The 23,089-nt window shown below is 49.7% G+C and overlaps 1 protein-coding gene across 1 annotated transcript in view; it reads right to left on the bottom strand.

Moving 5' to 3' along the window:
- Nucleotides 1-2,262: 2,262 nt before the first annotated feature.
- The window catches only part of LOC116359720 (ryanodine receptor 2), a 176,335-nt gene continuing 155,508 nt past the window's right edge, over nt 2,263-23,089 (bottom strand). Inside the window, exons 7-10 of the mRNA XM_031813064.1 lie at nt 20,127-20,239; nt 15,278-15,377; nt 11,329-11,425; nt 2,263-2,341 (exon numbers count right to left, since the gene is read on the bottom strand). Coding sequence (XP_031668924.1) covers nt 2,263-2,341; nt 11,329-11,425; nt 15,278-15,377; nt 20,127-20,239 — 389 coding nt within the window. The remainder of the gene's footprint in view (nt 2,342-11,328; nt 11,426-15,277; nt 15,378-20,126; nt 20,240-23,089) is intronic.

Consider the following 23,089-nt stretch of genomic DNA (forward strand, 5'->3'; position numbering starts at 1 on the left):
TGTCCACCACGTTGGCAGTGGGCCCAGCTGACAGACACAGTCTTACTAGGAGCTCTATTAACACCGTCACACGTACAACCCCAGGTCAGGATACAGGGTCTAAAAGGAGTCAAAACCATGCCCTCTCACGGAGACATCTCCCTGCCCTCTCACGGAGACATCTCCCTGCCCTCTCACGGAGACATCTCCCTGCCCTCTCACGGAGACATCTCCCTGATCTACACTGCTGGGGTCAGAGTGTTAATGGTCTCTGTAGAGTGTTTATATTACATTGATATTTATCCCTGTGTTTCCTGTCTCTCTGTGCCAGTGTATTTATCCCTGTTTCCTGTCTCTCTGTGCCAGTGTATTTATCCCTGTGTTTCCTGTCTCTCTGTACCAGTGTATTTATCCCTGTTTCCTGTCTCTCTGTACCAGTGTATTTATCCCTGTTTCCTGTCTCTCTGTACCAGTGTATTTATCCCTGTGTTTCCTGTCTCTCTGTGCCAGTGTATGTATCCCTGTGTTTCCTGTCTCTCTGTGCCAGTGTATTTATCCCTGTTTCCTGTCTCTCTGTGCCAGTGTATTTATCCCTGTGGTTCCTGTCTCTCTGTACAAGTGTATTTATCCCTGTGTTTCCTGTCTCTCTGTGCCAGTGTATTTATCCCTGTGTTTCCTGTCTCTCTGTGTCAGTGTATGTATCCCTGTGTTTCCTGTCTCTCTGTGCCAGTGTATTTATCCCTGTGTTTCCTGTCTCTCTGTGCCAGTGTATTTATCCCTGTGTTTCCTGTCTCTCTGTGCCAGTGTATTTATCCCTGTGTTTCCTGTCTCTCTGCGCCAGTGTATTTATCCCTGTGTTTCCTGTCTCTCTGTGCCAGTGTATTTATCCCTGTGTTTCCTGTCTCTCTGTGCCAGTGTATTTATCCCTGTGTTTCCTGTCTCTCTGTACCAGTGTATTTATCCCTGTGTTTCCTGTCTCTCTGTACCAGTGTATTTATCCCTGTGTTTCCTGTCTCTCTCTGCCAGTTCGTCTTGTATGTTCCAAGTCAACCAGCATGTTTTTCCCATGCTCCTGCTTTTGCTATTCTCTCTTTTGCTCGTCCTCCGTACCCACCTGCCTGTCCTGACCTCGAGCCTGCCTGACCAGTCTGCTTGCCCTGACCTCGAGCCTGCCTGACCAGTCTGCTTGCCCTGACCTCGAGCCTGCCTGACCAGTCTGCCTGTCCTGACCTCGAGCCTGCCTGACCAGTCTGCCTGCCCTGACCTCGAGCCTGCCTGTCCTGACCTCGAGCCTGCCTGACCAGTCTGCCTGCCCTGACCTCGAGCTAATAAATATCAGACTCGACCCCCCCCCCCCTCCCCTGTGTCTGCAGCAGGGTCCTGAACCCTTATAGTCTATAGAGTCTAGTGTTGACAACCCCCCCCCCCTCCCCTGTGTCTGCAGAAGGGTCCTGAACCCTTATAGTCTATAGAGTCTAGTGTTGACAACCCCCCCCCCCCCTACCCTGTGTCTGCAGCAGGGTCTGGTCCTGAACCCTTATAGTCTATATAGAGTCTAGTGTTGACAACCCCCCCCCCTCCCCTGTGTCTGCAGCAGGGTCTGGTCCTGAACCCTTATAGTCTATAGAGTCTAGTGTTGACAACCCCCCCCCCCTCCCCTGTGTCTGCAGCAGGGTCTGGTCCTGAACCCTTATAGTCTATAGAGTCTAGTGTTGACAACCCCCCCCCTCCCCTGTGTCTGCAGCAGGGTCCTGAACCCTTATAGTCTATAGAGTCTAGTGTTGACAACCCCCTCCCCCCCTCCCCTGTGTCTGCAGCAGGGTCCTGAACCCTTATAGTCTATAGAGTCTAGTGTTAACAACCCCCCCCCCCCTCCCCTGTGTCTGCAGCAGGGTCCTGAACCCTTTTAGTCTATAGAGTCTAGTGTTGACAACCCCCTCCCCCCCTCCCCTGTGTCTGCAGCAGGGTCCTGAACCCTTATAGTCTATAGAGTCTAGTGTTGACAACCCCCTCCCCCCCCCTCCCCTGTGTCTGCAGCAGGGTCCTGAACCCTTATAGTCTATAGAGTCTAGTGTTAACAACCCCCCCCCCCCCTCCCCTGTGTCTGCAGCAGGGTCCTGAACCCTTATAGTCTATAGAGTCTAGTGTTGACAACCCCCTCCCCCCCTCCCCCCCTCCCCTGTGTCTGCAGCAGGGTCTGGTCCTGAACCCTGATAGTCTATAGAGTCTAGTGTTGACAGATCGGCATTGTCACACGGAGGAGAGATAGATGTGTCGTTCAACTTACGCCACTCGCAGGGTCTCCAGTCTCCAGAGGGAGCGGGCGTGGATGGACACAGCTCCCCCCTCGTAGTGCACCGTCCTGGGGAAGAAAAGAGAAGTGAGTGGGGGGAGATGGAGGTGGTTATCAGCCATGCTTCCACCACAACCTGGTCTGTATCCCTGAGAAATAAGAGCCTGCTGCTGATGTCCTCATCAAGCACATAGTCACACATTACACACTTCGCCTTGGTATGGATGAATACGACAGGAACATCTATGGGGAACTTATTTCATATCCTTCCATGTTATTCTGCTGTGTTTCTCTGTGGATAGTGAGGGCAGTATCTAGGCCTGCAGTAGTGGATAGTGAGGGCAGTACCTAGGCCTGCAGTAGTGGATAGTGAGGGCAATATCTAGGCCTGCCTCAGTAGATAGTGAGGGCAGTATCTAGGCCTACAGTAGTGTATAGTGAGGGCAGTACCTAGGCCTGCAGTAGTGTATAGTGAGGGCAGTATCTAGGCCTGCCTCAGTGTATAGTGAGGGCAGTATCTAGGCCTGCCTCAGTGGATAGTAAGGGCAGTATCACGGCCTGCAGTAGTGTATAGTGAGGGCAGTATCTAGGCCTGCGGTAGTTGATAGTGAGGGCAGTATCTAGGCCTGCAGTAGTGTAAAGTGAGGGCAGTATCTAGGCCTACAGTAGTTGATAGTGAGGGCAGTATCTAGGCCTACAGTAGTGTATAGTGAGGGCAGTATCTAGGCCTGCAGTAGTGTATAGTGAGGGCAATATCTAGGCCTACAGTAGTGGATAGTGAGGGCAGTATCTAACAGGTTCATATCAGGAGGGTTTAACAGGTTCAGTAGGTTCATACCAGGAGGGTTTAACAGGTTCAGTAGGTCCATACCAGGAGGGTTTAACAGGTTCAGTATGTTCATACCAGGAGGGTTTAACAGGTTCAGTAGGTTCATACCAGGACGGGTTAACATGTTCATACCAGGAGGGTTTAACAGGTTCAGTAGGTTTATACCAGGAGGGTTTAACAGGTTCAGTAGGTCCATACCAGGAGGGTTTAACAGGTTCAGTAGGTTCATACCAGGACGGGTTAACATGTTCATACCATGAGGGTTTAACAGGTTCAGTAGGTTCATACCAGGAGGGTTTAACAGGTTCAGTAGGTCCATAGAGGTCAGGAGGTTCAGTAGGGCTGACCAGGAGGGTTTAACAGGTCCAGTAGGGCTGACCAGGAGGGTTTAACAGGTTCAGTAGGTTCATACCAGGAGGGTTTAACAGGTTCAGTAGGTCCATAGAGGTCAGTAGGTTCAGTAGGTCCATAGAAGTCGAGGTTCAGTAGGTCCATAGAGGTCAGGAGGTTCAGTAGGTCCATAGAGGTCAGGAGGTTCAGTAGGTCCATAGAGGTCAGGAGGTTCAGTAGGTCCATAGAGGTCAGGAGATTCAGTAGGTCCATAGAGGTCAGGAGGTTCAGGAGGTTCAGTAGGTCCATAGAGGTCAGGAGGTTCAGTTAGAAGAGTGTACACGTACATTTGGACTACATTACAACCTTCTATTTAACATCCAAAGGCACCATGACTTGAGACAATCCTTTCCGGATTGGTGCAATGCCTTTAACTTCCCACAGATCGTTTGGGGTAGAGGTTCTTCGGTAACGAGGACAGAGGCTGCTGAAGTGTGTTTAACGATGACAGGAGGTCCAGGGAGGCCAGGTGAAACTGATCCTCTGGAGGAAATGTATATTTCAGGCTGCTGAGAACTCATTCTGTCTCGAGTAGGCAGTGTGCCTTCATCCATCTATCTATCTCCCTACCTACCTCTCTCTCTTTCCCTCCCTCCATCCATCCATCTATCCATCTCTCTCCCTCCCTACCTTTCTCTCGCTCTCTCTCCCTCCCTCTCTCTCTCCCTCCATCCATCCCTCTTTCCATCTCCCTCTCTCTCTCCCTCCCTCCATCCATCCCTCTTTCCATTGCCCTCTCTCTCTCTCCCTCCCTCTTTCCATCCCCCTCTCTCTCTCCCTCCCCCTCCATCCATCCCTCTTTCCATCTCCCTCTCTCTCTCCTTCCCTCCATCCCTCCCTCTTTCCATCTCCCTCTCTCCCTCCCTCCCTCCATCATCCCTCTTTCCATCTCCCTCTCTATCCCTCCCTCCCTCCCTCCCTCCCTCCAACCCTCCCTCTTTCCATCTCCCTTTCTCTCTCCCTCCCTCCCTCCCTCCATCCTTCCATCTCCCTCTCTCCCTCCCTACCTCTCTCTCTCCCTCCCTCCCTCCCTCCATCCATCCCTCTTTCCATCTCCCTCTCTCTCCCTCCATCCATCCCTCTTTCCATCTCCCTCTCTCTCCCTCCATCCATCCCTCTTTCCATCTCCCTCTCTCTCTCCCTCTCTCCCTCCATCCCTCCCTCTCTCTCTCCCTCCATCCCTCCCTCTTTCCATCTCCCTCTCTCTCCCTCCATCCATCCCTCTTTCCATCTCCCTCTCTCTCCCTCCATCCATCCCTCTTTCCATCTCCCTCTCTCCCTCCATCCCTCCCTCTTTCCATCTCCCTCTCTCTCCCTCCCTCCCTCCCTCTTTCCATCTCCCTCCCTCTCCCTCCATCCATCACTCTTTCCATCTCCCTCTCTCTCTCCCTCTCTCCCTCCATCCCTCCCTCTTTCCATCTCCCTCTCTCTCTCCTCCCTCCATCCCTCCCTCCATCCATCCCTCTTTCCATCTCCCTCCATCCCTCCCTCTTACCATCTCCCTCCCTCCCTCCATCTCTCCCTCTTTCCATCTCCCTCCATCCATCCCTCTTTCCATCTCCCTCCATCCTTCCATCTATCCCTCTTTCCATTTCCCTCCCTCGCTCCCTCCCTCCCTCTCTCCCTCCCTCCCTCCCTCCCTCCCTCCCTCTCTCCCTCTCTCTCTCTCTCTCCCTCCCTAAAGAGTAAAACTACCTACTCTGTTCTCTTCTTTGAAGCAGAACAGTGGATGCCCTACTTTGAAGGTAAGCCCACACACACACACACACACACACACACACACACACACACACGCTCACACACACGCTCTCACACACACACACACACACACACACACACACACACACACACACACACACACACACACACACACACACACACACACACACACATTGCGTACAAACATTACACTTTGGGTAAAATAAAAACTTTTATTCCTCTGTGTGAGAGCCCTTCATCCCAGCATGATCTGCTGCATTGACGTCCTATAAAACACCAGTGGATCGATGATGTTTACCCTGCTGCTTTACTGACAGTCCTGATCACACTGACCGTCCTGACCACACTGACCGTCCTGATCACACTGACAGTCCTGATCACACTGACAGTCCTGACCGCACTGACCGTCCTGATCACACTGACAGTCCTGATCACACTGACAGTCCTGATCACACTGACAGTCCTGACCACACTGACAGTCCTGACCACACTGACAGTCCTGACCACAGTCCTGATCACACTGACAGTCCTGACCACACAGACAGTCCTGTCCACACTGACAGTCCTGACCACACTGACAGTCCTGACCACAGTCCTGACCACACTGACAGTCCTGACCACAGTCCTGATCACACTGACAGTCCTGACCACACTGACAGTCCTGACCACAGTCCTGATCACACTGACAGTCCTGATCACACTGACAGTCCTGACCACAGTCCTGACCCTACTGACAGTCATGACCACACTGACAGTCCTAACCACAGTCCTGACCACACTGACAGTCCTGACCACAGTCCTGACCACACTGACAGTCCTGACCACAGTCCTGATCACACTGACAGTCCTGACCACACTGACAGTCCTGACCACAGTCCTGATCACACTGACAGTCCTGACCACACTGACAGTCCTGACCACACTGACAGTCCTGATCACACTGACAGTCCTGACCACAGTCCTGACCCTACTGACAGTCATGACCCTACTGAAAGTCCTGATCACACTGACAGTCCTAACCACAGTCCTGACCACACTGACATTCCTGATCACACTGACAGTCCTGACCACAATGACAGTCTTGACCACAGTCCTGACCACACTGACAGTCCTGATCTCACTAACAGTCCTGACCACAGTCCTGATCACACTGACAGTCTTGACCACAGTCCTGACCACACTGACAGTCCTGATCTCACTGACAGTCCTGATCACAGTCCTGATCACACTGACAGTCCTGACCACAATCCTGATCACACTGACAGTCTTGACCACAGTCCTGATAAACACTGACAGTCCTGACCACACTGACAGTCCTGACCACACTGACAGTCCTGACCACACTGACAGTCCTGATCACACTGACAGTCCTGACCACAGTCCTGATCACACTGACAGTCCTGACCACAGTCCTGATCACACTAACAGTCCTGACCACAGTCCCGATCACACTGACAGTCCTGACCACAGTCCTGATCACACTGACAGTCCTGACCACACTGACAGTCCTGACCACACTGACAGTCCTGACCACAGTCCTGACCACACTGACAGTCCTGATCACACTGACAGTCCTGACCACAGTCTTGATCACACTGACAGTCCTGATCACACTGACAGTCCTGACCACAGTCATGATCACACTGACAGTCCTGACCACAGTCCTGATCACACTGACAGTCCTGACCACACTCCTGATCACGCTGACAGTCCTGATCACGCTGACAGTCTTGACCACAGTCCTGATCACACTGGCTGTCTTGACCACAGTCCTGATCACACTGACATTCCTGACCACACTGACAGTCCTGACCACAGTCCTGATCACACTGACAGTCCTGACCACACTGACAGTCCTGACCACACTGACAGTCCTGACCACAGTCCTGATCACACTGACAGTCCTGACCACAGTCCTGATCACACTGACAGTCCTGATCACACTGACAGTCCTGACCACAGTCCTGATCACACTGACAGTCCTGACCACAGTCCTGATCACACTGACAGTCCTGACCACAGTCCTGATCACACTGACAGTCCTGATCACACTGACAGTCCTGACCACAGTCCTGATCACACTGACTGTCCTGACCACAGTCCTGATCACACTGACAGTCCTGATCACACTGACAGTCCTGACCACACTGACAATGTATACTGTGATGGTCTGTTAAACCAGGCTATACAGTGATGGTCTAGTTAAACCAGGCTATACAGTGATGGTCTAGTTAAACCAGGCTATACTGTGATGGTATAGTTAAACCGGGCTATACTGTGATGGTCTAGTTAAACCAGGCTATACTGTGATGGTCTGTTAAACCAGGCTATACAGTGATGGTCTAGTTAAACCAGGCTATACTGTGATGGTCTAGTTAAACCAGGCTATACTGTGATGGTCTAGTTAAACCAGGCTATACTGTGATGGTATAGTTCAACCAGGCTATACTGTGATGGTGTAGTTAAACCAGGCTAGACTGTGATGGTCTAGTTAAACCAGGCTATACTGTGATGGTATAGTTAAACCAGGCTATACTGTGATGGTCTGTTAAACCAGGCTAGACTGTGATGGTATAGTTAAACCAGGCTAGACTGTGATGGTATAGTTAAACCAGGCTAGACTGTGATGGTATAGTTAAACCAGGCTAGACTGTGATGGTATAGTTAAACCAGGTTATACTGTGATGGTATAGTTAAACCAGGCTAGACTGTGATGGTATAGTTAAACCAGGCTAGACTGTGATGGTCTAGTTAAACCAGGCTAGACTGTGATGGTATAGTTAAACCAGGCTATACTGTGATGGTATAGTTAAACCAGGCTAGACTGTGATGGTATAGTTAAACCAGGCTAGACTGTGATGGTATAGTTAAACCAGGCTATACTGTGATGGTATAGTTAAACCAGGCTAGACTGTGATGGTATAGTTAAACCAGGCTATACTGTGATGGTCTAGTTAAACTATAGTTGCTGTAACTGTACAGTCGTAGCCAAAGGTTTTGAGAATGACACAAATATAATTTTCACAAAGTTTTCTGCTTCAGAGTCTTTAGATATTTTTGTCAGATGTTACTATGGATACTGAAGTATAATTACAGGCATTTCATAAGTGTCAAAGGCTTTTATTGACAATTACATGAAGTTGATGCAAAGAGTCAATATTTGCAGTGTTGACCCTTCTTTTTCAGAACCTCTGCAATCCGCCCTGGCATGCTTGTCAATTAACTTCTGGGCCACATCCTGACTGATGGCAGCCCATTCTTGCATAATCAATGCTTGGAGTTTGTCAGAATTTGTGGGGTTTTGTTTGTCCACCCGCCTCTTGAGGATTGACCACACGTTTTCAATGGGATTATGGTCTGGGGAGTTTCCTGACCATGGACCCAAAATATCTATGTTTTGTTCCCCGAGCCACTTAGTTATCACTATTGCCTTATGGCAAGGTGCTCCATCATGCTGGAAAAGGCATTGTTCGTCACCAAACTGTTTCTGGATGGTTGGGAGAAGTTGCTCTCGGAGTATGTGTTGGTACCATTCTTTATTCATGGCTGTGTTCTTAGGCAAAATTGTGAGTGAGTCCATTCTCTTGGCTGAGAAGCAACCCCACACATGAATGGTCTCAGGATGCTTTACTGTTGGCATGACACAGGACTGATGGTAGCGCTCACCTTGTCTTCTCAGGACAAGCTTTTTTCCGGATGCCCCAAACAATCGGAAAGGGAATTCATCAGAGAAAATGACTTTACCCCAGCCCCCAGCAGTCTAATCCCTGTACCCTTTACAGAATATCAGTCTGTCCCTGATGTTTTTCCTGGAGAGAAGTTCTTTGCTGCCCTTCTTGACACCAGGCCATCCTCCAAAAGTCTTCGCCTCTCTGTGCGTACAGATGCACTCACACCTTCCTGCTGCCATTCCTGAGCAAGCTCTGTACTGGTGGGGCCCCGATTCCGCAGTTGAATCAACTTTAGGAGACGGTCCTGGCGCTTGCTGGACTTGCTTGGGCGCCCTGAAGCCTTCTTCACAACAATTGAACCGCTCTTCTTGAAGATCTTGATGATCCGATAAATGGTTGATTTAGGTGCAATCTTACTGGCAACAATATCCTTGCCTGTGAAGCCCTTTTTGTGCAAAGCAATGATGACGGCACGTGTTTCCTTGCAGGTAACCATGGTTGACAGAGGAAGAACAATGATTCCAAGCACCACCCTCCTTTTGAAGCTTCCAGTCTGTTATTCGAACTCAATCAGCATGACAGTGTTCTCCAGCCTTGTCCTCGTCAACACTCACACCTGTGTTAACGAGAGAATCACTGACATGATGTCAGCTGGTCCTTTTGTGGCAGGCCTAAAATGCAGTGAAAATGTTTTTGGGGGATTCAGTTAATTTGCATGGCAAACAGTGACTTTGCAATTAATTGCAATTCATCTGATCCCTCTTCATAACATTCTGGAGTATATGCAAATTTCCATCAAACAAACTGAGGCAGAAAACTGTGGGAAAATTTATATTTGTGTCATTCTCAAAACTTTTGGCCACGACTGTAGATCAGTTGGACAGCAGGTAACAGTCTATAGATACACAGAGGATTATAAATTATATGGTAAAGGATATTTCAAGGACTAGCGTCTTTCATCATAGATGAAGGATATCTCCCAGTCAACCACGTACCTGGACTACTCCTCCCCCTAACGTCTGTCATCATAGATGAAGGATATCTCCTAGTCAACCACGTACCTGGGCTACTCCTCCCCCCAACGTCTGTCATCATAGATGAAGGATATCGCCCAGTCAACCACGTACCTGGACTACTCCTCCCCCTAACGTCTGTCATCATAGATGAAGGATATCTCCCAGTCAACCACGTACCTGGGCTACTCCTCCCCCCAACGTCTGTCATCATAGATGAAGGATATCTCCTAGTCAACCACGTACCTGGGCTACTCCTCCCCCCAACGTCTGTCATCATAGATGAAGGATATCTCCTAGTCAACCACGTACCTGGGCTACTCCTCCCCCTAACATCTGTCATCATAGATGAAGGATATCTCCTAGTCAACCACGTACCTGGGCTACTCCTCCCCCTAACATCTGTCATCATAGATGAAGGATATCTCCTAGTCAACCACGTACCTGGGCTACTCCTCCCCCCAACGTCTGTCACCATAGTTGAAGGATATCTCCCAGTCAACCACGTACCTGGGCTACTCCTCCCCCCAACGTCTGTCATCATAGATGAAGGATATCTCCTAGTCAACCACGTACCTGGGCTACTCCTCCCCCCAACGTCTGTCATCATAGATGAAGGATATCTCCTAGTCAACCACGTACCTGGGCTACTCCTCCCCCCAACGTCTGTCATCATAGATGAAGGATATCTCCTAGTCAACCACGTACCTGGGCTACTCCTCCCCCCAACGTCTGTCATCATAGATGAAGGATATCTCCCAGTCAACCACGTACCTGGACTACTCCTCCCCCTAACGTCTGTCATCATAGATGAAGGATATCTCCTAGTCAACCACGTACCTGGGCTACTCCTCCCCCTAACGTCTGTCATCATAGATGAAGGATATCTCCTAGTCAACCACGTACCTGGGCTACTCCTCCCCCCAACGTCTGTCATCATAGATGAAGGATATCTCCTAGTCAACCACATACCTGGGCTACTCCTCCCCCCAACGTCTGTCATCATAGATGAAGGATATATCCCAGTCAACCACGTACCTGGGCTACTCCTCCCCCCAACGTCTGTCATCATAGATGAAGGATATCTCCTAGTCAACCCCGTACCTGGGCTACTCCTCCCCCTAACGTCTGTCATCATAGATGAAGGATATCTCCTAGTCAACCACGTACCTGGACTACTCCTCCCCCCAACGTCTGTCATCATAGATGAAGGATATCTCCTAGTCAACCACGTACCTGGGCTACTCCTCCCCCCAACGTCTGTCATCATAGATGAAGGATATCTCCTAGTCAACCACGTACCTGGGCTACTCCTCCCCCCAACGTCTGTCATCATAGATGAAGGATATCTCCTAGTCAACCCCGTACCTGGGCTACTCCTCCCCCTAACGTCTGTCATCATAGATGAAGGATATCTCCCAGTCAACCACGTACCTGCGTTGCTCCTCCCCATGTTCTCCCGACGGCACTGTCAGACATTCATCCATGTGACCATGGAGCAGCCTCAGCACGTCCCCGCCGATCATGAACCCTGCAGGGGGAGAGAGGAGAGGCATTAGAGAGGAACCCTGTAGGTGGAGAGAGGACTGGTTAGCCTGTCTCTGGACCAGACAGCGGGAAGCCTCTGTCCCAGCCATGACATTAGATAAGACCAATGTGCAGGGTGTTGTGGCAGAATCAGAATTCTTTAGGTAACATTGATAAATAAGATGTTTTATCCATTTTCATAAGTATGCATATGTGGGAAAAATGACTTGGGGCCCAGAGAGCGGAGAGGTCAGGTTATTCTTATCTGTGAATGTGTCTGTAACTATTCCTAAACCATGTGAAGGGAGGGCGTGATTAAATGGGAACCAGTGAGTTGGCTCCACAATGTCTGTGTGCCAGTCACTCCTCTCCGTGAGCTTGTCCAGGAGGGGTTGTATTTGATATGGGAGTATCTAGAATTGACAATTGATATATGCCATTGGATGAGGTAATGTTTTGGTCCTAAGTGGTACCAAGAACGAGATAGGTACTTCGTTTAGGAGACCAACTGAACAATAATTCATAGCTAATGCTATCTAGCTACGGGATACTCCTTTTTCAAGTAAAAGGTTATTTGTGAAATGTTCCTAAGATATGTTATTTGTCATGTGAGTTGAGATGGGTGTGTCTTGGCTATAAATTATACCAAGAACTGTTTTGTTTCATTGATAGACACTGAATTGATCTGAGAGTCACAGGGCTATGTTGAAGCTCATATAACTAAAGATGGATTTTATGATAACTCTGACTTGTGTGGTGGTTTGCTCTCTCATGATTTGGTAATACAGGAAATGTCCCACGACAAGGGACGTCAGCGATCAGTGATGAATTGGTTTCTATGATTGTTTTTTATTCCTTTTTTTTTTACATTTGATGTGTTTATCTTTCATTTGTAGAAGAGATCTTGGTCTCGACATGAAACCATGTCAAAATAAAGGTTCAGTCAAGTAAATAAATAAAACACATTTCTAGGGGAGTTTTTCCTAGGGAGTTTTTCCTAGCCACCGTGCTTCTACACCTGCATTGCTTGCTGTTTGGGGATTTAGGCTGGGTTTCTGTACAGCACTTTGAGATATCAGCTGATGTAAGAAGGGCTTTATAAATACATTTGATTTGATGACATCGTATTTCACTGCTATAAGCCCTTGTATGAATCATCAGTTGGAGGGAGGATGTCAATCCAGTTGGTTGTCTTGTCAGTTCATCTTTTCTCAGGGGCTTTGGATACGATGTCCCCCTGTTTGTTTATATGATCCCCATTAGCTTTTACAGTAGCATCATTCCTGTTTATATGATCCCCATTAGCTTTTACAGTAGCATCATTCCTGTTTATATGATCCCCATTAGCTATTACAGTAGCATCATTCCTGTTTATATGATCCCCATTAGCTTTTACAGTAGCATCATTCCTGTTTATATGATCCCCATTAGCTTTTACAGTACATCATTTTACAGTAGCATCATTCCTGTTTATATGATCCCCATTAGCTTTTACAGTAGCATCATTCCTGTTTATAAGACCCCCATTAGCTATTACAGTAGCATCATTCCTGTTTATATGACCACCATTAGCTATTACAGTAGCATCATTCCTGTTTATATGATCCCCATTAGCTTTTACAGTAGCATCATTCCTGTTTATATGACCCCCATTAGCTATTACAGTAGCATCATTCCTGTTTATATGATCCCCATTAGCTTTTACAGTAGCATCATTCCTGTTTATATGACCCCCATTAGCTATTACAGTAGCATCATTCCTGTTTATATGACCCCCATTAGCTATTACAGTAGCATCATTCCTGTTTATATGACCCCCATTAGCTATTACAGTAGCATCATTCCTGTTTATATGACCCCCCATTAGCTTTTACAGTAGCATCATTCCTGTTTATATGATCCCCATTAGCTTTTACAGTAGCATCATTCCTGTTTATAAGACCCCCATTAGCTATTACAGTAGCATCATTCCTGTTTATATGACCACCATTAGCTATTACAGTAGCATCATTCCTGTTTATATGATCCCCATTAGCTTTTACAGTAGCATCATTCCTGTTTATATGACCCCCATTAGCTATTACAGTAGCATCATTCCTGTTTATATGATCCCCATTAGCTTTTACAGTAGCATCATTCCTGTTTATATGACCCCCATTAGCTATTACAGTAGCATCATTCCTGTTTATATGACCCCCATTAGCTATTACAGTAGCATCATTCCTGTTTATATGACCCCCATTAGCTATTACAGTAGCATCATTCCTGTTTATATGACCCCCATTAGCTTTTACAGTAGCATCATGTGTGTCTGTGACCCACCTTGGAACAGTGTGTGTGTGTGTGTGTGTGTGTGTGTGTCTGTGACCCACCCTGGCACAGTGTGTGTAAGTGTCTGTGACCCACCTTGGGCCAGTGTGTGGGTGTGTGTGTGTGACCCACCTTGGGGCAGTGTGTGTAAGTGTCTGTGACCCACCTTGGGACAGTGTGTGTGTGTGTGTGTGTGTGTGTAAGTGTATGTTACCCACCTTGGGCCAGTGTGTGTGTGTGTGTAAGTGTCTGTGACCCACCTTGGGGCAGTGTGTGTGTGTGTGTGTGTGTGTGTCTGTGACCCACCCTGGCACAGTGTGTGTAAGTGTCTGTGACCCACCTTGGGACAGTGTGTGTGTGTGTGTGTGTGTGTGTGTGTGTGTGTGTGTGTGTGTGTGTGTGTGTGTGTGTGTGTGTGTGTGTGTGTGTGTGTGTGTGTGTGACCCACCTTGGAACAGTGTGTGTGTGTGTGTGTGTGTGTGTGTGTGTGTGTGTGTGTGTGTGTGTGTGTGTGTAAGTGTCTGTGACCCACCTTGGAACAGTGTGTGTGTGTGTGTGTGTAAGTGTCTGTGACCCACCTTGGAACAGTGTGTGTGTAAGTGTGTGTGTGTGTCTGTGGCCCACCCTGGCACAGTGTGTGTAAGTGTCTGTGACCCACCTTGGGCCAGTGTGTGTGTGTGTGTGACCCACCTTGGGCCAGTGTGTGTGTGTGTGTGTGTGTGTAAGTGTATGTTACCCACCTTGGGCCAGTGTGTGTAAGTGTCTGTGACCCACCTTGGGCCAGTGTGTGTGTGTGTGTGTGTGTCTGTGACCCACCCTGGCACAGTGTGTGTAAGTGTCTGTGACCCACCTTGGGATAGTGTGTGTGTGTGTGTGTGTGTGACCCACCTTGGAGCAGTGTGTGTGTGTGTGTGTGTGTGTGTGTAAGTGTCTGTGACCCACCTTGGAACAGTGTGTGTGTGTGTGTGTGTGTGTCTGTGACCCACCCTGGCACAGTGTGTGTAAGTGTCTGTGACCCACCTTGGTACAGTGTGTGTGTGTGTGTGTGTGTGACCCACCTTGGAACAGTGTGTGTGTGTGTGTGTGTGTAAGTGTCTGTGACCCACCTTGGAACAGTGTGTGTGTGTGTGTGTGTGTGTGTGTGTGTGTGTGTGTGTGTGTGTGTGTGTGTGTGTGTGTGTGTGTGACCCACCTTGGAACAGTGTATGTATGTGTGTGTGTGTGTGTGTGTGTGTGTGTGTGTGTGTGTGTGTGTGTGTGTGTGTGACCCACCTTGGAACAGTGTATGTATGTGTGTGAGTGTGTGTGTGTGTGTGTGTGTGTGTGTGTGTGTGTGTGTGTGTGTGTGTGTGTGTGTGTGTGTGTGTGTGTGTGTGTGTGACCCACCTTGGGCCAGTGTGTGTGTGTGTGTGTGTGTGTGTGTTTGTGTGTGTGTGTGTGTGTCTGTGACCCACCTTGGAACAGTGTGTGTGTGTGTGTGTGTGTGTGTGTGTGTGTGTGTGTGTGTGTGTGTGTGTGTGTGTGTGTGTGTGTGTGTGTGACCCACCTTGGGCCACCTCGCTGCCAGAGCAGACGGTCGCCACGCTCCAGAGGGTCTGCTGGAAGGCTGCGTCCACGTGCAGGCTGTCGTTACCGTACGACAGGTGCTGCAGGGAGAAGGAGGATATAAAACACTGCTGAGTGGTATGGCAGGAGGGTTAGGGTGGAGTGGTATGATAGGAGGGTTAGGGTGGAGTGGTATGATAGGAGGGTTAGGGTGGAGTGGTATGATAGGAGGGTTAGGGTGGAGTGGTATGATAGGAGGGTTAGGGTGGAGTGGTATGATAGGAGGGTTAGGGTGGGGTGGTATGATAGGAGGGTTAGGGTGGAGTGGTATGATAGGAGGGTTAGGGTGGAGTGGTATGATAGGAGGGTTAGGGTGGAGTGGTATGATAGGAGGGTTAGGGTGGAGTGGTATGATAGGAGGGTTAGGGTGGAGTGGTATGATAGGAGGGTTAGGGTGGAGTGGTATGGCAGGAGGGTTAGGGTGGAGTGGTATGATAGGAGGGTTAGGGTGGAGTGGTATGATAGGAGGGTTAGGGTGGAGTGGTATGATAGGAGGGTTAGGGTGGAGTGGTATGATAGGTGGGTTAGGGTGGAGTGGTATGATAGGAGGGTTAGGGTGGAGTGGTATGATAGGAGGGTTAGGGTGGAGTGGTATGGCAGGAGGGTTAGGGTGGAGTGGTATGATAGGAGGGTTAGGGTGGAGTGGTATGATAGGAGGGTTAGGGTGGAGTGGTATGATAGGAGGGTTAGGGTGGAGTGGTATGGCAGGAGGGTTAGGGTGGAGTGGTATGATAGGAGGGTTAGGGTGGAGTGGTATGATAGGAGGGTTAGGGTGGAGTGGTATGATAGGAGGGTTAGGGTGGAGTGGTATGATAGGAGGGTTAGGGTGGAGTGGTATGGCAGGAGGGTTAGGGTGGAGTGGTATGATAGGAGGGTTAGGGTGGAGTGGTATGATAGGAGGGTTAGGGTGGGGTGGTATGATAGGAGGGTTAGGGTGGAGTGGTATGATAGGAGGGTTAGGGTGGAGTGGTATGATAGGAGGGTTAGGGTGGAGTGGTATGATAGGAGGGTTAGGGTGGAGTGGTATGATAGGAGGGTTAGGAGGGTTGGGGTGGGGTGGTATGATAGGAGGGTTAGGGTGGAGTGGTATGGCAGGAGGGTTAGGGTGGAGTGGTATGGCAGGAGGGTTAGGGTGGAGTGGTATGATAGGAGGGTTAGGGTGGAGTGGTATGATAGGAGGGTTAGGAGGGTTAGGGTGGGGTGGTATGATAGGAGGGTTAGGGTGGAGTGGTATGGCAGGAGGGTTAGGGTGGAGTGGTATGGCAGGAGGGTTAGGGTGGAGTGGTATGATAGGAGGGTTAGGGTGGAGTGCTATGATAGGAGGGTTAGGGTGGAGTGGTATGATAGGAGGGTTAGGGTGGAGTGGTATGATAGGAGGGTTAGGGTGGAGTGGTATGATAGGAGGGTTAGGGTGGAGAGGTATGATAGGAGGGTTAGGGTGGAGTGGTATGCCAGGAGGGTTAGGGTGGAGTGGTATGATAGGAGGGTTAGGGTGGAGTGGTATGATAGGAGGGTTAGGGTGGAGTGGTATGATAGGAGGGTTAGGGTGGAGTGGTATGATAGGAGGGTTAGGGTGGAGTGGTATGATAGGAGGGTTAGGGTGGAGTGGTATGGCAGGAGGGTTAGGGTGGAGTGGTATGATAGGAGGGTTAGGGTGGAGTGCTATGATAGGAGGGTTAGGGTGGAGTGGATGGCAGGAGGGTTAGGGTGGAGTGGTATGATAGGAGGGTTAGGGTGGAGTGGTATGATAGGAGGGTTAGGGTGGAGTGGTATGGCAGGAGGGTTAGGGTGGAGTGGTATGATAGGAGGGTTAGGGTGGAGTGGTATGATAGGAGGGTTAGGGTGGAGAGGTATGATAGGAGGGTTAGGGTGGAGTGGTATACCAGGAGGGTTAGAGTGGAGTGGTATGACAGGAGGGTTGGGGTGGAGTGGTATGACAGGAGGGTTAGGGAGGAGTGGAGTGCTATGATAGGAGGGTTAGGGTGGAGTGGTATGATAGGAGGGTTAGGGTGGAGTGGTATGATAGGAGGGTTAGGGTGGAGTGGTATGACAGGAGGGTTAGGGTGGAGTGGTATGGCAGGAGGGTTAGGGTGGAGTGGTATGATAGGAGGGTTAGGGTGGAGTGGTATAACAGGAGGGTTAGTGTGGAGTGGTATGGCATGAGGGTTAGGGTGGAGTGGTATGATAGGAGGGTTAGGGTGGAGTGGTATGATAGGAGGGTTAGGGTGGAGTGGTATGATAGGAGGGTTAGGGTGGAGTGGTATGATAGGAGGGTTAGGGTGGAGTGGTATGACAGGAGGGTTAGAGTGGAGTGGTATGACAGGAGGGTTAGGGTGGAGTGGTATGGCAGGAGGGTTAGGGTGGAGTGGTATGATAGGAGGGTTAGGGTGGAGTGGTATGATAGGAGGGTTAGGGTGGAGTGGTATGATAGGAGGGTTAGAGTGGAGTGGTATGATAGGAGGGTTAGGGTGGAGTGGTATGATAGGAGGGTTAGGGTGGAGTGGTATGATAGGAGGGTTAGGGAGGAGTGGTATGATAGGAGGGTTAGAGTGGAGTGGTATGATAGGAGGGTTAGGGCGGAGTGGTATGATAGGAGGGTTAGGGTGGGGTGGTATGATAGGAGGGTTAGGGTGGAGTGGTATAACAGGAAGGTTAGGGTGGAGTGGTATGATAGGAGGGTTAGGGTGGAGTGGTATGATAGGAGGGTTAGGTGGAGTGGTATGATAGGAGGGTTAGGGAGGAGTGGTATGATAGGAGGGTTAGGGTGGGGTGGAGTGGTATGATAGGAGGGTTAGGTGGAGTGGTATGATAGGAGGGTTAGGGTGGGGTGGAGTGGTATGATAGGAGGGTTAGGGTGGAGTGGTATCACAGGAGGGTTAGGGTGGAGTGGAGTGGTATGATAGGAGGGTTAGGGTGGAGTGGTATGATAGGAGGTTTAGGGTGGAGTGGTATGACAGGAGGGTTAGGGTGGAGTGGTATGATAGGAGGGTTAGGGTGGAGTGGTATGATAGGAGGGTTAGGGTGGAGTGGTGTGATAGGAGGGTTAGGGTTAGGGTGGAGTGGTATGATAGGAGGGTTAGGGTGGAGTGGTAAAATAGGAGAGTTAGGGTGGAGTGGTGTGATAGGAGGATTAGGGTGGAGTGGTATGACAGGAGGGTTAGGGTGGAGTGGTATGATAGGAGGGTTAGGGTGGAGTGGAGTGATAGGAGGGTTAGAGTGGAGTGGTATGACAGGAGGGTTAGGGTGGAGTGGTATGATAGGAGGGTTAGGGTGGGGTGGTATGATAGGAGGGTTAGGGTGGAGTGGTATAACAGGAAGGTTAGGGTGGAGTGGTATGATAGGAGGGTTAGGGTGGAGTGGTATGATAGGAGGGTTAGGTGGAGTGGTATGATAGGAGGGTTAGGGTGGGGTGGAGTGGTATGATAGGAGGGTTAGGTGGAGTGGTATGATAGGAGGGTTAGGGTGGGGTGGAGTGGTATGATAAGGAGGGTTAGGGTGGAGTGGTATCACAGGAGGGTTAGGGTGGAGTGGAGTGGTATGATAGGAGGGTTAGGGTGGAGTGGTATGATAGGAGGGTTAGGGTGGAGTGGTATGACAGGAGGGTTAGGGTGGAGTGGTATGATAGGAGGGTTAGGGTGGAGTGGTATAACAGGAGGGTTAGGGTGGAGTGGTATGATAGGAGGGTTAGGGTGGAGTGGTATGGCAGGAGGGTTAGGGTGGAGTGGTATGATAGGAGGGTTAGGGTGGAGTGGTATGATAGGAGGGTTAGGGTGGAGTGGTATGATAGGAGGGTTAGGGTTAGGGTGGAGTGGTATGATAGGAGGGTTAGGGTGGAGTGGTATGATAGGAGGGTTAGGGTGGAGTGGTATGATAGGAGGGTTAGGGTGGAGTGGTGTGATAGGAGGGTTAGGGTTAGGGTGGAGTGGTATGATAGGAGGGTTAGGGTGGAGTGGTAAAATAGGAGGGTTAGGGTGGAGTGGTGTGATAGGAGGATTAGGGTGGAGTGGTATGACAGGAGGGTTAGGGTGGAGTGGTATGATAGGAGGGTTAGGGTGGAGTGGTATGATAGGAGGGTTAGGGTGGAGTGGTATGACAGGAGGGTTAGGGTGGAGTGGTATGATAGGAGGGTTAGGGTGGAGTGGTATGATAGGAGGGTTAGGGTTAGGGTGGAGTGGTATGATAGGAGGGTTAGGGTGGAGTGGTATGACAGGAGGGTTAGGGTGGAGTGGTATGATAGGAGGGTTAGGGTGGAGTGGTGTGATAGGAGGGTTAGGGTTAGGGTGGAGTGGTATGATAGGAGGGTTAGGGTGGAGTGGTATGACAGGAGGGTTAGGGTGGAGTGGTATGATAGGAGGGTTAGGGTGGAGTGGTATGATAGGAGGGTTAGGTGGAGTGGTATGATAGGAGGGTTAGGGTGGTGTAGACCTGTGTACTATATTAAATGTACTGTTTACTGGTGAAGTGGACCTGTGTACCAGACAGTTGATTTTTGCTCCTGTTTTGGGTTTGTTGAGTTCTGGTTCCAAACGGGACTGACAAGGAGAATCTAAAAGGCTGTCCAGATGACGAGAAAAATTCTGTGTAATACACTGGTCCACTCTATAGACAGATCACACCTGCTCCGTGTTGCCTTCTCACACTCGCCAGATTGAACTGAGACAAACCAAGGTGAACTGAGATAGCATGATCTGCCATAGTTGCTAAAAGGACTAAGCAAAAATGAAATCGCCAAGGCAACACGGTTTGGTTGTTGTCAGTGTGACAGTGTGAAAAGGGTATCAGAGACTCACCAGGTATCGTTCTGATGACACGCTAACTAGGATGAGGTCATCCCCGACTCGGACCTTCTCTCCCTCTGACCTCTGCTTGGAGGCAGGGTGGATGGTCCACCAACAAGCTTCTCCTGTCAGAGACGAGACAGGAGGATATGGCTGAGACTATGGTGACATCACAGTAACCTTCTCTGACCTCTGACCTCTGCTTGGAGGCAGGGTGGACATGCTTCTCCTGTCAGAGACGAGACAGGAGGATATGGCTGAGACTATGGTGACATCACAGTAACCTTCTCTGACCTCTGACCTCTGCTTGGAGGCAGGGTGGACATGCTTCTCCTGTCAGAGACGAGACAGGAGGATATGGCTGAGACTATGGTGACATCACAGTAACCTTCTCTGACCTCTGACCTCTGCTTGGAGGCAGGGTGGACATGCTTCTCCTGTCAGAGACGAGACAGGAGGATATGGCTGAGACTATGGTGACATCACAGTAACCTTCTCTCCCTCTGACCTCTGCTTGGAGGCAGTGTGGACATGCTTCTCCTGTCAGAGACGAGACAGGGGGATATGGCTGAGACTATCTCTCTCTGAGCCTCTGTCTCTCTGTCTCTGAGTATATCTCTCTGTCTCTGAGCCTCTGTCTCTCTCTCTCTGTCTCTCTCTCTCTCATTTTCTCTATCTCTCTCTCTCTCTCTGAGCCTCTCTATCTCTCTCTATCTATATACAGTGCATTCGGAAAGTATTCAGACCCCTTGACTTTCTCCACATTTTGTTACTTTACAGCCTTATTCTCAAAATGATTTTTAAAATCCTCAATCTACACACAATACATCATAATTACAAAGCAAAAACAGGTTTTGAGAAAATAACAGAAATACCTTATTTACATAAGTATTCAGACCCTTTTCTATGAGACTTGAAATTGAGCTCAAATGCATCCTGTTTCTACAACTTGATTGGAGTCCACCTGTGGTAAATTCAATTGATTGGATATGATTTGGAAAGGCACACACTGTCTATATAAAGGTCCAACAGTTGACAGTGCATGTCAGAACAAAAACTAGGCCACGAGGTCGAAGGAATTGTCCGTAGAGCTCCGAGATATGATTGTGTCGAGGCACAGATCTGGGGAAGGGTAGCAAAAAATGTCTGCAGCATTTGAAGGTCCCCAAAAACACATTCTTAAATAGAAGAAGTTGGGAACCACCAAGACTCTTCCTAGATCTGGCCGACCGGCTAAACTGAGCAAACGGGGGAGAAGAGCCTTGATCAGAGAGGTGACCAAGAACCCAATGGTCACTCCGACAGAGCTGTAGAGTTCCTCTGTGGAGATGGGAGAACCTTCCATAAGGACAACCACCTCTGTAGGACTCCACCAATCAGACATTTATGGTAGGGTGACCAGACGGAAGCCACTCCTCAGTAAAAGGAACATAACAGCCCACTAGGAGTTTGCCAAAAGGCATCTAAAAGACTCTCAGACCATGAGAAACAAGTGTCTCTGGTCTGATGAAACCAAGATTGAACTCTTTGGACTGAATGCCAAGCATCACGTCTGGAGGAAACCTGGCACGGTGGTAGAAGCATCATGCTGTGGGACTGTTTTTCAGTGGCAGGAAGACTAGTTAGGATCGAGGGAAAGATGAACGGAGCAAAGAACAGAGAGATCCTTGATGAAAACCTGCTCCAGAGCACTCAGGACCTCAGACTGGGGGGTAGGTTCACCTTCCAACAGGACAACGCAGGAGTGGTTTTGGGACAAGTCTCTGAATGTCCTTGAGTGTCCCGGCCAAGAGCCTGGACTTGAACCAGATCAAACACCTCTTGATAGACCTGGAAATATCTGCAGAGGATCTGCAGAGATCAATGGGAGAAACTCCCCAAATACAGGTGTGCCAAGCTTGTAGAGTCATACCCAAGAAGACTTGAGGCTGTAATCACTGCCAAAGATACTTCAAAACAACGGGGGTCTGAAAACCTGTAAATGTAATATTTCAGGGGTTTTTATTATAAACTTACACATATTTTTAAAACCTGTTAGTGCTCCGTCATTATGGGGTATTGTGTGTAGATTGAGCTTAGTAACCTCCAGCAGGGTCTGGAGTCTAGCAACCTCCAGCAGCACCACTGAGGGCCTGGAGTCTAGTAACCTCCAGCAGGGTCTGGGGTCTTGTAACCTCCAGCAGCACCACTGAGGGTCTGGAGTCTAGTAGACTCCAGCAGGGTCTGGAGTCTAGTAGCCTCCAGCAGGGTCTGGGGTCTAGTAACATCCAGTAGGGTCTGGAGTCTAGTAACCTCCAGCAGCACCACTGAGGGCCTGGAGTCCAGTAACCTCTAGCAGGATCTGGAGTCTAGTAGCCTCCAGCAGGGTCTGGGGTCTAGTAACATCCAGTAGGGTCTGGAGTCTAGTAACCTCCAGCAGGGTCTGGAGTCTAGTAACCTCCAGCAGCACCACTGAGGCACTGGAGTCCAGTAACCTCCAGCAGGGTCTGGAGTATAGTAACCTCCAGCAGGGTCTGGAGTCTAGTAACCTCCAGCAGCACCACTGAGGGCCTGGAGTCCAGTAACCTCCAGCAGGGTCTGGAGTCTAGTAATCTCCAGCAGGGTCTGGAGTCTAATAACCTCCAGCAGGGTCTGGAGTCCAGTAATCGCCAGCAGGGTCTGGGGTCCAGTAACCTCCAGCAGGGTCTGGGGTCTAATAACCTCCAGCAGCACCACTGAGGGTCTGGAGTCGAGTAACCTCCAGCAGGGTCTGGAGTCTAGTTACCTCCAGCAACACCACTGGGTGCCTGGGGTCTAGTAACCTCCAGTAGGGTCTGGGGTCTAGTAACCTCCAGCAGGGTATGGGGTCTAGTAACCTCCAGTAGGGTATGGGGTCTAGTAATCTCCAGCAGCACCACTGAGGGCCTGGAGTCCAGTAACCTCCAGCAGCAACACTGAGGGCCTGGTGTCTAGTAACCTCCAGCAGGGTCTGGGGT

This window comes from Oncorhynchus kisutch, unplaced genomic scaffold (assembly GCF_002021735.2).
Source record: "Oncorhynchus kisutch isolate 150728-3 unplaced genomic scaffold, Okis_V2 Okis04b-Okis11a_hom, whole genome shotgun sequence".
Classification (NCBI taxonomy): domain Eukaryota; kingdom Metazoa; phylum Chordata; class Actinopteri; order Salmoniformes; family Salmonidae; genus Oncorhynchus; species Oncorhynchus kisutch.